At 41.2% G+C, this 12530-nt stretch overlaps 1 protein-coding gene across 9 annotated transcripts in view; it reads left to right on the top strand.

Moving 5' to 3' along the window:
• The window catches only part of TIAM1 (TIAM Rac1 associated GEF 1), a 395420-nt gene that overhangs the window by 287375 nt on the left and 95515 nt on the right, over positions 1-12530 (top strand). For all 9 annotated transcript variants that reach the window (XM_057696187.1, XM_057696186.1, XM_057696184.1 and 6 more), the window contains one exon: positions 11273-11497. In XM_057696187.1, coding sequence (XP_057552170.1) covers positions 11273-11497 — 225 coding nt within the window. The remainder of the gene's footprint in view (positions 1-11272; positions 11498-12530) is intronic.

Below are 12530 nucleotides of genomic sequence, written 5' to 3'. Positions count from 1 at the left end.
TAACTGGATGTCAAGTCACAGTTACTGAGTGTTGGGGCTGGAGTCAAACCAAGCTTTTCTTTCTCCAAAGCCCTTCATTGTCTACTTAAATGATTTATCCCATTACTATTACTATTTACCCTGAGAAGAACATGGGCAAGAATCAGTGATTACAGTAAAAAGTAACTTTTTCTCATTCTTAGAATTAAGCCACTCATTGGGACTATTTCAAAATTGTAATTTGATTTTGGCCATTCTTGCCTCACTATGCAGTTTAGATGATAATCTCGATTTCAGGACGCTCTCTTTTTTACCTACACACCCATGATGTGAATTCCTTTTCAGAGGACTTTCCTGGCCGTAAAATTGCTAATAGAATCTGAATACCCAATAGGTCACATTGAACAAAATTCTTTTGTGGCAACATAGGACCTTATTCATGAAAACCTCTATGTCCTCTTGTTTTGGTGAAATTTTTATGCTACTTATGTGGGATAGAGCACAAAATGAACCTTTTCAGAGGAAATTACTGCTCTTTGGGATCCATGTGGGCATTTTCTACCTTCTACTTATTGTAATCCACATGACTCTGGAGGGGCTGAATTTGAAAGGAACCTGTGTGTGTAGGGGGCGAGGCTAAAGTGAGGGAGATCAAGCGCGATTATGGAAATAATTTGTAGGTTATTCCAGCCCCAGGGCTCAATTCAGTGCACACAGTTTCTAGAGCCCTGTATTCTGCAGGTCTGATGCTGTTATTCAGATTCGCCCATGGAAAGGAGATTCATGTTACCAGCAGCAGGAGAAAAGGGGTTTTGTGTGCAGGATGGGGGTGGGAACGGGCATGAATGTTAGAGCAGCTTATATAGAAGAAGTGCTACTCTAGCTGCAAATGGAGGCTATAGCTCCTGCATCTAAACTGTTTTAATTAGCTTTCTTCCCTCCAACCGGAAGCCAGAAACAGCACCCATCACCTGCAAAGTACAGCTTCCTCTCGGCCCTTTCTTCATCCATTACAGGAGGATGTTGCATACAATTCCAAAAAGCTCAGTGACTTTTATGGTGACATATCCTAATACTGGCTTTACATTCCTATATTAAATGCCTTGGCAGGCAGAGTAAGAATGATGCCTGATTGGATAGAAAATCATATGCAATTATATATCTAAAGAAGTGTAGAAAATATTATGTCTAAGGGGTCATTGCCTTTCCATAGAACGTTTCTAATCATTTCGAATGTCACTTGTATGAGGCTACAGCATACATAAATATATAACAAATATATATTTTTTTGCTGATCCCAAACTCCTAATTTTTCTAGCATGCATATTTTAAAAAGACGTTTTAAAAAATGGATAGTATTTATATCCTTATATTGAGTTGGGGATTGGCTGTGATAATGCAAGTCAAGTGTCTGATAGATAGCAAATGCTCAATAAATGTTATAGTCAGCATTTTAGTTGTAAGAAAAAGAGACTAGTTCCCTGTGCTCTTCTAAAATAAGTATCTTTACAAAAGTTGAGTGTGGCTTCTCTGTGAAAAGTCTAAGGCTTGGAGTCTTATCAGGCTCTGGCAAGTTATCTTCAAGTACCACATCTGGTTCTGTGTGTCAGACTTGATGAAGGTCATTGGCATATGCCCTGGACAAGGGCAGCCAGGTTAGGAAAAAATCTGGAAATCATATTTCACAAGGAACATCAAGTGGACTTGGTAGAAAAGATTTTGGAAGGGGTTTAGCATCTTGGACTTGAGTAGATTGACATCCAGCCTCCTTCTCAAGGTAGGCACTGTCTCTGCCAGGCCCCTGAAGCTGAACAGCTGGACAGCTTCCATCCCTGGGAAGCTCCCAGCTCTTCAACCATCTACTTTGTTAGTTGGCTCCAAGTTGTAGAAAGTTCTTCGTCTTGTTGAGATAATACGTTCTTTCCACTGACTTTCGTCATTTCCCTTTGCTTCTATATTCTCCCCCAGAGTTTAAAGTAAGCCTTTCCCACTTATTCTTTCTCATAACCTTCTAAATACTTGCAGACAGCTCTCATTTTCCTCTGCCATGTCTCCTGTTTAGGTCTCCCTGCTTGAGGTTTCCAAGCCATTCTCCCTGTGATCCAGTTCCTTTCTCTGACGTCCTCCCTTGTCACCGTGTTTCAGAACCTGACACCCTGTCCTCATGAGGTCCACCCTGTGCCTCCTGCATTTTGGTTCCTGTTCCTCTCATTTCCTCCATGATGCTAGTGTCAGTTCCTTAATTTATTAGAAACCACAACAAACTGTTGACTCACACCCAGCTTGTGGTCTGTCAGACCCTCAGCATCAGGGTCGTTTCCATCTTATTTTAATAGATTTTTCGGAAACTCCAAATGCAGAACTTAAATTTACCTCTTCGAAATTTTATCTTTGTGGTTTTCGTCCTTCTAATGAAATCATCTGGGATCCTAATTTGATCTTCCCTGATGTTTAAATCCCTCTAAACTTTGCATTATCTACAGATATGACAAACTCAGCGTTTGGTCTGTATTCTCTTTGTTAAGTGTTGACTTGGTCTCTGGCTAAGTCCTGTTTTCCCATCACTGTAGATCATTTCTCTGCCTTTCACCAGCCACTTTAGAAATATTTACCTTTGGTTTTGGTGTAGGTTTGTTGCGAAGAAGGGTCACCTCTGGCATGTGTGGAACCCCAGGCCAAATTTTTTAAATCTCTGTAAAGAATTGGAGTCAACCCAGATCAGCTTGTCAGCACTATTCTGGTGGCTCAGTCTTATGCAGTCTGGTGAGAGAAATAGCACATATGACCCATGAGCCATAGACTCAGGTCCAAGAGCTCCTTAGGGCATCTTATTAATGCCGCATTTGGGATAGAGGATCAGAGAGCTCCCTGAAGGGGAGAAAGTGAATGGGGTCCCTTCTGGATCCTGCCCATTCCAGGCACCAGAGGGGGCCTTTTCAAGGGACGAGGACCTCTTGGCCCAGCTCTAAGGAGAGTACTGTTGGAGGGTGTGGATGTTGAAGTGCAAAATGAATGCACAGGGCTTGTAATCATTTACAGTGCTTGCTCTACTATTAGTGTGTTCAGAGGTTTCTCCACATACATTAAAAGTACAGTGCAGAGATATAATTGTGGCTGAGTTAGATTTTAACATATAATTTGTATACTATTATGTATCATCCAGATAATATGTTACTAACAGTACTCCTCTTCCTTTTTACATTATTTTAAATTTGTATTTAAGTCCATGCGAACAGTTTTACTTATTTAATTGAAGTATAGTTGATTTACAAAGTTGTATTTGTTTCTGTTGTACACTACAGTGATTCAGTTATATATATTCTTTTTCAGATTCGTTTCCATTATAGTTTATTACAAGTTATTGAATATAGTTCCCTGGGCTATACACTAGGACCTTGTTGCTTATTCTATATAGAACAGTTTGTATCTGCTAATCCAAAAGTCCTAATTTATCCGCCCCCCCCCCCCCCGCTGCCTTGCCCCTTTGATAACCATGAGTTTGTTTTCTATGTCTGTGGGTCTGTTTCTCTTTTGAATGCATAGTTTTAAAGAATTCAATTAACCTGAAAAGACTTAAAGTGAAATTCTCTTCCCATACTTCCTTACGTTCTCCTCTGAGCCTCACTCCCTGAAAGCAACTGTACTCAACTATTTTAAACTGGGTTTTTTGTTTGCTTGCTTGCTTGCTTTTTCGTGCATTTACCCTCATTTCTCATCAGTATGCTTATACTGTTACTGACCAGGGTTCTTGGACTCCTTAATCAATAGAAGTTGGTAAGAGGCCAGATGAGAAGTTCTGGCAAGGCTATAGCATAAGGGAGAGAAACAAGTAACAGGTTCCCTTGCTCACTCTCTGAAGGGGAGCAGGCTGGTCCCTTAAATGGGGTGAGGGTGGGGCCGATCGGTGGGTTGGGCTGGAAGGGAGGCTTAGGTGGTCTGCCCACCCCCTTGGTGGTACTATGTGCAGGGAACATGGGCAGTACCCTGCTTTTGCTCCTGACACCTCAGAAGTGGCAGTTGGGTTTTTGGTCTTTTTGTATCTTTTTATTGTTCACTGTTTGCTCCAACTGCACATGTATGCAGTTATTTTTAGTCCCTTACAGCTACTTTGTATTCTCTTGCTGGTGGAGATGTTTGTCCAGGTGCAAGTACTGCAGCAAAGAGTCCCAGGTCTCAGGTCCCAGCCTGTCCCAGTACTATTTCTCAACTGACCTTAGACATTAACTACTGATTTTCTCTTGTGATAGATGAATGTTTACCTGTATTATATACACATTCTCCTCTCCTCATCTTCTGTACGGTTACATGAAAATTTAGGGTTAAAATCAGTAGTCCCGGTTATGCTGTTTTGGTGTCACCATGCTGTAAGACCATATAAATAGTATTAACTGCTGAGCCAAATAGTGTACTATCATTTTATTTCCTTTCTTCAACTTTTTGTTTTTTTGCCGGTAGTTAATGACTATCTTTTTTTTTTCCGTGCTTAATTTGCTTATTTCTGGTTACTTCACAATATTTTCTAAATCTCCAATTTATTAGGTCATTCATTAGTGCTGCTGTTTACCCTTGGAGCCTGGCCTCCCCTGGCCCTTTATCCTCCCATTCCAATCTTCTCTCTGTCTAGGCCTCATGCATAACAGTCACCGTGTTAACTCATCCGTGTGCTTTGGTGTCTGCCTTTTATGCTGGAGGCTTTCATCACGTCTGGTGATCCTTAGTTGTCTGATCACATTTAAATATGAGACACCAAAGGAGTACCTGGATCTCCTTGGTGCACATGGTCATCTACTGGGGGTTATTACAGCATGAACAAAAGGGAGGCCTTTTGTGGAAGGGGTCCAGTTGATAGTACTTGTCGGTCTTTTCTGGGGGCCTCTCAACTTTGCCATGGCCATTAACTGGATCAGGTTTCCACATATTCCTTTGTTTGCAGTAAACAGTTCCTTCTTCTTTTCTGTACGGCTTCCTGGAATCGGGAGCCTCTCTTCTTCTTTAAAGAATTCACTTTGGGTGAGTGAGGGGTGGGGAGGTGGGGGCAGGAGGGGTGCCCAGTGACATGACTTTCTCCAGCGGATGAGAGGAGCCCCAGGTTACAGTTGTGGGGTAACATCTGTAATTGCCTTTATAGGTATTAGCAACGATAGTTTAACTGTCTTGTATAAGTAAAACTCTAAAATGTGTTAAACAGAGAACCAAGGGGAAAAAAGACTTTTCAGGAACTCAGGAAGTTTATTCCCAACTAGCTTCTTAAAAAATACATCCCTTTATTCCTCCTTCTTTTTTTTTAAGTGGAAAAAAGAAGTTCAGTCTCCTTTACGATTATTCTTGCGCTTCTATAAACTCAGATTATCCAAAATTTTAGTTTCCTAGGTCGGGCGTGTATTTTTCAGTACTTCTCTTGTTTGAAATGAATTTCCCTTTTCCTGACGCTCACGTAAACCATTGATTATCTGAAATCATGGAGTGTCCTCCATTCAGTTGAATGATTGGAGCTGGATCTATTTAAATACATAATGAAGCCCTGTGCTTCCTCTTAACTCTGTGCTCAAAGGGGCTTTTATGCAAAGTGCATTTTTGTTGATTATATTCCTCTGTGGCAAGAACTTTGCTTATTCCCTTCACTGAACTTTATACAGAATTTATTTTATTTTTTTATTTTTATTTATTTTTTATTTTTTTTAATACAGTATTTATAGCATCCCCAGCAGGCAAAGGAAGAAGCACACAATTCACCCTCTCTACCTGTCTGCTGTTGTTTGTTTAATGGAAGGTGATGAGTTTGGAAGCAGTTGAGAGGGTAGCACTGGGTGGTCTCTCCTTCTTGCCTTTTTGACCACTGAATTCTGATGGAGGGCCCTTGAGAGGACCTGGTATCCCTAATTAAACTTGCCTGGTTTGAGAAGGTGATGCAAGGTTAGTGGCTTTGAAAAGATTTTTCCAGCATGTCAGAGTTTAAATCCTGGTGTGGCCACACTGGAAAACATTGTATCAAGTTAGTGGTCTGCTGTGATCAGCTCAGAAGTGTTAAACCTGTAAACGGTGGAGAACTGTTTCAAGAGCTGTCTCTACTTAACTTGCTGTTGACAGCAGTCAGGACAGTCTCTGCCCGCCCTCTCAGCCACACGTAGCTGCGTGTATGCCACTGCCAAAGGACAGACTCGGCTGAAAAGCTCATTTAGTGAATTGTCCCTCTTAGAAATTGATTTGTCCTAATGATAGAGAATGGCAGAGACCGCTGCTTTATTTAGACAGGACAGCAGGAGCAAAAATTCTCTCTCATGGAGCTGCCTTCAGCCTCTGACAGCTTTTAAAAGAAGTTGGAGGCTTGAGCGTACTTAATGGTTAAAAGGGCTGTTGGCTAAATTTTTCGTATAGCTGTGATCACACTTTTCTAAACATCTCTTTCTAGATTATGAGACTTGGTATGTTTTTTCCCCCTTCTGTTTATTTTATCTTATTTAAAAGTTTTTTAAGTCGTGATGAAATATACATATCATCTTAACTGGTTCCAAAGTGCACAGTTCTGTGGCATTAAGTACATTCACGTTGTTGTGCAACCATCACCACCATCCACCTACGGGACACTATTCATCTTGCAGAACTGAAACTCTGTACCCACTGAACTCCTCATTCTTCCCTTCCCCTAACCCCTGGCAACCGCCTTCTTCTTTTAAATAAATTGCAGGATAGCTGCTTTGCCTACATTAAATATATACCTTTCAAAGGATGTTTAGCTTTGTCAACTGGTTATCAGTTTCCTTCATTTCTACCTCAACCAGGACACAGACATAAACTCTCTGGCATCAGAATGGAAGTGTGTTGCCCTTGGCTGAGTTTGGTGGAGAATCTCACGCGTGGAAGGAAGAAGAGACTCTCTTCTCATTTTTTTAAAAAATTTTATCATCTTTATTGGAGTATAATTGCTTTACAGTATTGTGTGAGTTTCTGCTGTACAACAAAGTGAATCAACTATATGTATACATATATCCCCACATCCCCTCCCTCTTGAGCCTCCCTCCCACCCCTTTAGGTCTTCACAAAGCATCAGGCTGACCTCCCTGTGCTCTGCGGCAGCTTTCCACTAGCCATCTATTTTACATTTGGTAGTGTATATATGTCAATGCTTCCTCTCACTATGTCCCAGCTTCTACACACCACCCCCCCAGGACTCTCTTTTCATTCAGTGAAGAGAGCAAAGAGCTGTTGTTCTGCGGAACCTATCAGCTTGTGGCTCCCCTTGGAGGTTAACAGTGTATTATACAGACTGTTATTTAAGACGCATCACATGTTTTGAAATGGTGTTCTTACTTTGCTAGTATATCAGTCAGGATGGGTTAGACTATGGTGCAGTAGGGAGCAACCCTCACATCGCCATGGCTTAGCATACCTTTTCATTCCTGCCATACGTCTGCTGAACATAGACCGGGAAGTTGTTCTCATCCTAGACACTCAGGGACCCAGGCTGAGAGAAGCTCCATCTTGCTCCACGCTTCCACGACCGTACGCAAAGGGACAAGAATAGGCTGAATCAGGCTTTTGTTTACTAGCAACACATTGCTTCTACTCAGGTTCATTGGCCCCGGCCAAGTGACATGGCCACACCTAACTTCAAAGGAAGCAGGAAAATCCATCCCCCTGTGTTCCTAGGGAGAGCTCAAAATGAGTAGGCAACATTAAAGACCCCACAGCTAGGCTTTTAGAGCAATTAGTGAAAACTGGGGTGGGGGGTGGTGTCTGGACTGGTGTATGTAGTATATTGAAAAGAATTTTTCTTAAGCATAGGGTTGATAGAGATTGGGGTTTATAGTCAATCATTGTGTCACCCCTAATTTTACTGGGCTTTAGTTTCTTCATCTGTAAAATGGTCACCTGGACCCCTTCTAGATGAACACATTTATTTAAAATGTTAAGTTTGTAACTTGTATTTAGCAGAGTTTGTGTCAGGAATTTAAGCTCTTTCTAACCATTCCTTAGATATTATATCAGGGTTGCAGGTATTTACTTTTCTTCCCTGGGGGTGGGGGTGGGGGAGGGGAGGGGAGGCAGAGATGAATGAGGATCGTCTTGGGGGAATAGATGCTGACCTTTCACTGAGCATTGATGCACCAGCTGTTTCTACTGGAAACACATCCTCTCCTCCTTAGTGACACATGCTACCTCTGCATGGATTCCATCCGAAACACCCCCACAATATCCTTTTCATATGGATGAAAACACCAGTTCCCTTCACATCTAAAAGCTCCTTGTTTCCACTGAGCTGTGCATACAAAGGGGAAAAGCATATTTTGGCTCAGGGGACTAGCTGTTTATCAGATGCTGCCAGGCACTTTGGAGGACAAAGAAGTGATGCTAGAAAAGGTCATGCTGTTGGGAACTTCCATTACAACCTTCCAGTGACAATTTTTCCTGAAAAATAGACTCTGAAGTGTAATATTTTTAGGATAGTTATAGAAAAATTATACTTAAATATTAAGGTAATATATCTCGGGAGGATCTTTTTAAAACTTTCTATTAAAAGATAACTTATACACAGAAAAGTATACATCTTGATGATGTTTCACAAGCTGGGATACAAGTGACATACACTCACATAACCAGCACCCAGATCAAGAAACAGAATGTGGCCAGCACCCCAGAGACCCCCGTGCTTCCTTCCAGATGCTACCCCTCCCCCCATTCCTGTCAAACAACTCTTCTGACTTTTAACAGTGTACATTAGTTTTGCCTTTGTTTGTACTTTATATAAATAGAGTTTTACAACCTATACCCTTCTGTATCTGGCTTCTTTTGTTTGATGTTACGTGTGTGAGATTTAGCCATACTGTATAGTTACTGGTCTTTATTCTTATTGCTGTGTAGATGTCACTGTGTGACTATATCCAGTATTCATTCATTCTCCTGTTGACAGGTGTGGGGATAGTTTCTAGTTTTGTTCATTGCAAATTGTACCGCTGTGAACATTTTGGGACATGTATTTCGGTGAGCAAAGGGATGCATTTCTGTTGAGAACGTACCCACGAGTGCATTTTGGGGGTCACAAGGTGTGTGTACGTTCCACTTTAGGAGGTGGTGCCAAATAGTTTTCCAAACCAGTTATACCAGTTTACTCTCCAGCAGCTCATACGAATTCTGGTTGCTCCGTTTCTTCGCCAACACTTGGTATTTTCTTCTGGGAAGTTTTTCTTTTAGGAAAGAATTCTTCCTGATTGTTTTCCCATCTGGACTGATTCCTTCTCTGAGAAGTTTTTAAAACCGTGGGGGGAATAACCCAACCTGGAAAAATACCCACTGATGTTGAGGCCCTGAGAGACAAAGTATTTTAGTTGCACTAGGCAGGAGGAAGCATTGTGGTTTTATATGTGGGAGGGTCTTAAACTCTGTGTTTTTCTTGAATAACTTTTAGGTGATACATAAAGATAAAATGTAAGGTAATTACTTTACAAGAGGAGATTAAATATTGAAAATTGAAGCGGAGTCTTTAACTCTTCAAGAATTAAAGGAGGGGATGGAAATGGATAAAGATAGTCAGTTATAAGCTTCCAGTCATAAGATTATTAAGTCCTAGGTATGTAATGTTAAAAAAAAAGATGAATCTCATATACAGACATTGCGTTTTCCCCTAACTTTCACTACCTACAAGTGCTTACGTTTGACTTCCAATGTCTTTATCTCTTCTTTTCCCACTCAGTCCTCACATAATGGGTTCAGTTTGCTTTATCAGGTGGTACTACTGCTGTTACTTCAGGAGAATGTCTAGCTTATTGAAGTCTTCTTTAGATATAGGCAAGCGTTTTGTTGTAAACATAACAGCTGCTGGATTATCTAAGTTGGTCCAATGTGTGGTGTCTCTGCTGGCAGACACCATTTGTAATATTTGATGCAGTTTCTTTTGTAGAATACAAAAACTGATGAGATTCAGAAATAATATAGACACCTGCGGTGGTGCCTTCACTAAAATTTCAGTTATGTGGGTGCAGTCCTGTTAATAGAATTTTGGTTGCAAACCATGGCTCGAATGAGTCAGGAAACTAAGAAGATGCATCAGAGGGGGGAAAAAATAACAGTGTTTTCTGTGTGAAAAATGATGTTGTCAGCTACTTTAATATTGAAGTAGCCAAACAGACCCTTTGTTCAGATGAGCTAACTTCTGAGCATTTACTAAACTTCTCTAGGTTTAAGGGGGTACTCATTGGTTGAGTTCCTAAATTAATCATGGCACATTGTTATACATGAGCTGTTCCCCAACGTTTGCCTTTCAGAGCACCCTGAGTCACAGCAAGCCCACTTCGAGGTTACCTGCCTATTGGTGGGTGTCATCCAACATTGTCTTTAAACCCCCTTTGACCTGGTCATTCTTAGTGGCTAGGATCCTGCTGGATGTTCGCTATTCCTAGACATTTCCCTAAGACGGTATTGCTTCAGGCTGCCTTGAACTACTTTACCAGCCCTACTTGTGTTGTGGCTGCTTGACAGGGAACCTGTGGCAGGGCTCTGGCGGGGGACCTGTGGACTGGAGTCACGGTGGTTCACTGGGGGCAGGGTTGTTGCCTCTTCCTTGGCCAGTAACATCTCTTGGCCTCACTCTCACCTTGGAACTGACCAGTCCTCTCTGGAAATTGACCTTTGCTTCATAGCAACCCTCTTAACTGGAAACTAAGCTGTCTGTATAGGATTATCACATAAACAAGTATTTTGGTTCAAACTGCTATAGACTGGGTGGCTTATAAACATCCTGTAGGCTGGAAGTCTGAGATCAGGGTGGGAGCGTAGTTGGGTTCTGGTCAGGCCCATTCTCTGATTCATAGATGGCTGTCTTCTTATTGTGTCCTCACATGGTGGAAGGGAGCTAGCTAGCTCTTTGGTCTCTTTTTATAAGGGCACTAATCCCCTGTATGAAGGCTCCACCCTCATGATCTAATTACCTCCCAAAGTCCCCACCTCCTAATACCATCGCACTGGGGGTTGATATCAATGTTTGAATTTGGAGGCGGGGGGCACACAAATGCTCGGTCCATTGCAACAAGTGAGTTCAATAAGTACGTTGGTTGAGCAGACATGGCGGCCTCGTTCCCAGCAGTCCTTGGGGGCTGGGGATGGGCGGGGTGGTGTCTGACCTAAGACTAACTTATTTTATCTGTTCTCTGAAGGAGGTCAGAAAGGTTAGTCCTCCCCATGGGGTGTCTAGACCTGCCTCCTTGACTCCCAGCCATGGCTTGTCTGGAAATACACTGGTTCATCTCCGATAACCTAAGAGGTGGCTATTTCTTCTCGGCCCCCACCACCTTCCTTGCAGACCACCAGCCAGACGGAGCTGGAGAACTGGATCACCGCCATCCATTCTGCTTGTGCAGCCGCTGTCGCGAGACACCATCACAAAGAAGACACGCTCCGACTGCTCAAGTCAGAAATCAAAAAACTGGAACAGAAGATTGATATGGATGAAAAGATGAAGAAAATGGGCGAAATGCAGCTGTCTTCAGTCACTGACTCAAAGAAGAAGAAAACTATATTAGATCAGGTAATTGTTCTTCTGTGTTTAGACGTGGGCAGAATCCTTTGGTCTTGAACGTTTTTCTGCTGCCTTGGAATCGAGAAACATTGTCGGTTATCTCGTTGTCAGCCTGTCATCCCGGCTGCTGAATTCTTTGTTGTGACTGTCAGTTTTCCTCACCCATTGTTCACAGTTGATTGTTATGAGCTAAAGGGAACAATATTACACTGAGTGAGAGAGAGAAATCTAATAGAGGAGCCCTCCTGCTCCCACCAATGTCATGCTGCTCTTGGGGATCTGCAGTTTCGTTCCCCACGTAATCGGGTTGACTCGGTGCTTAACTATGGCGGGGATTCATTCCTGACTGCTCGATAAATTTAAACTTCTAAATTTAGGAAAGAAAGTGTGTTTTCAAAATATATGTTAAAATATTTTAAAATATTTAAATATATTTTATACTTATATATATTTATATATTTATTTTAGATATATTTATAAATATATTTATATACTTTATATATTTGTTTTTATATATAAAATACATTTATATATTATATATTTATATTTTATATACAGTATATTTATTTTATATTTTATATTTATATTTAAATAAATATTTAAAATATAATTGATGTATATGTGTGTAAGTATATTTCATGCTGAAAAGGACAGATTTAGTGAGATAACAGAGGGCATTTTTGCCTTCTATTTAGTTGTTTTAAAGTCAGTGATGGCCACCTAGTAATGCTTTGAAACTTTGCCTAGTATGTTGGAAATAATTATGTGAGTAAATGCTGTTTAAATACTTGACCAGTATGTGATCTTCCGTATTTCTCTGTCTTTTCTTTCCCTCTATTACCCGGTACTGTATTTTTTTTAAACAGAGGTAAAATTCATATAACACAAAATTAACCACTTTAAAGTGTACATTTCAGTGGCATTTAGTACGTTCACAGTGTTGAATAACCACAACCTCTGTCTAGTTCCAAAACATTGTCATCTACCTCAAGAGGAAACCCCATTCCTCTTAAGCTGTTGTTCCCCTCTGTCCCGACGTTCT

The sequence above is a fragment of the Hippopotamus amphibius genome, chromosome 10 (assembly GCF_030028045.1).
Source record: "Hippopotamus amphibius kiboko isolate mHipAmp2 chromosome 10, mHipAmp2.hap2, whole genome shotgun sequence".
Classification (NCBI taxonomy): Eukaryota; Metazoa; Chordata; class Mammalia; order Artiodactyla; family Hippopotamidae; genus Hippopotamus; species Hippopotamus amphibius.
The sequence above is the reverse complement of the archived record's forward strand: the minus strand, read 5'-3'. Positions and strand labels throughout refer to the sequence as shown.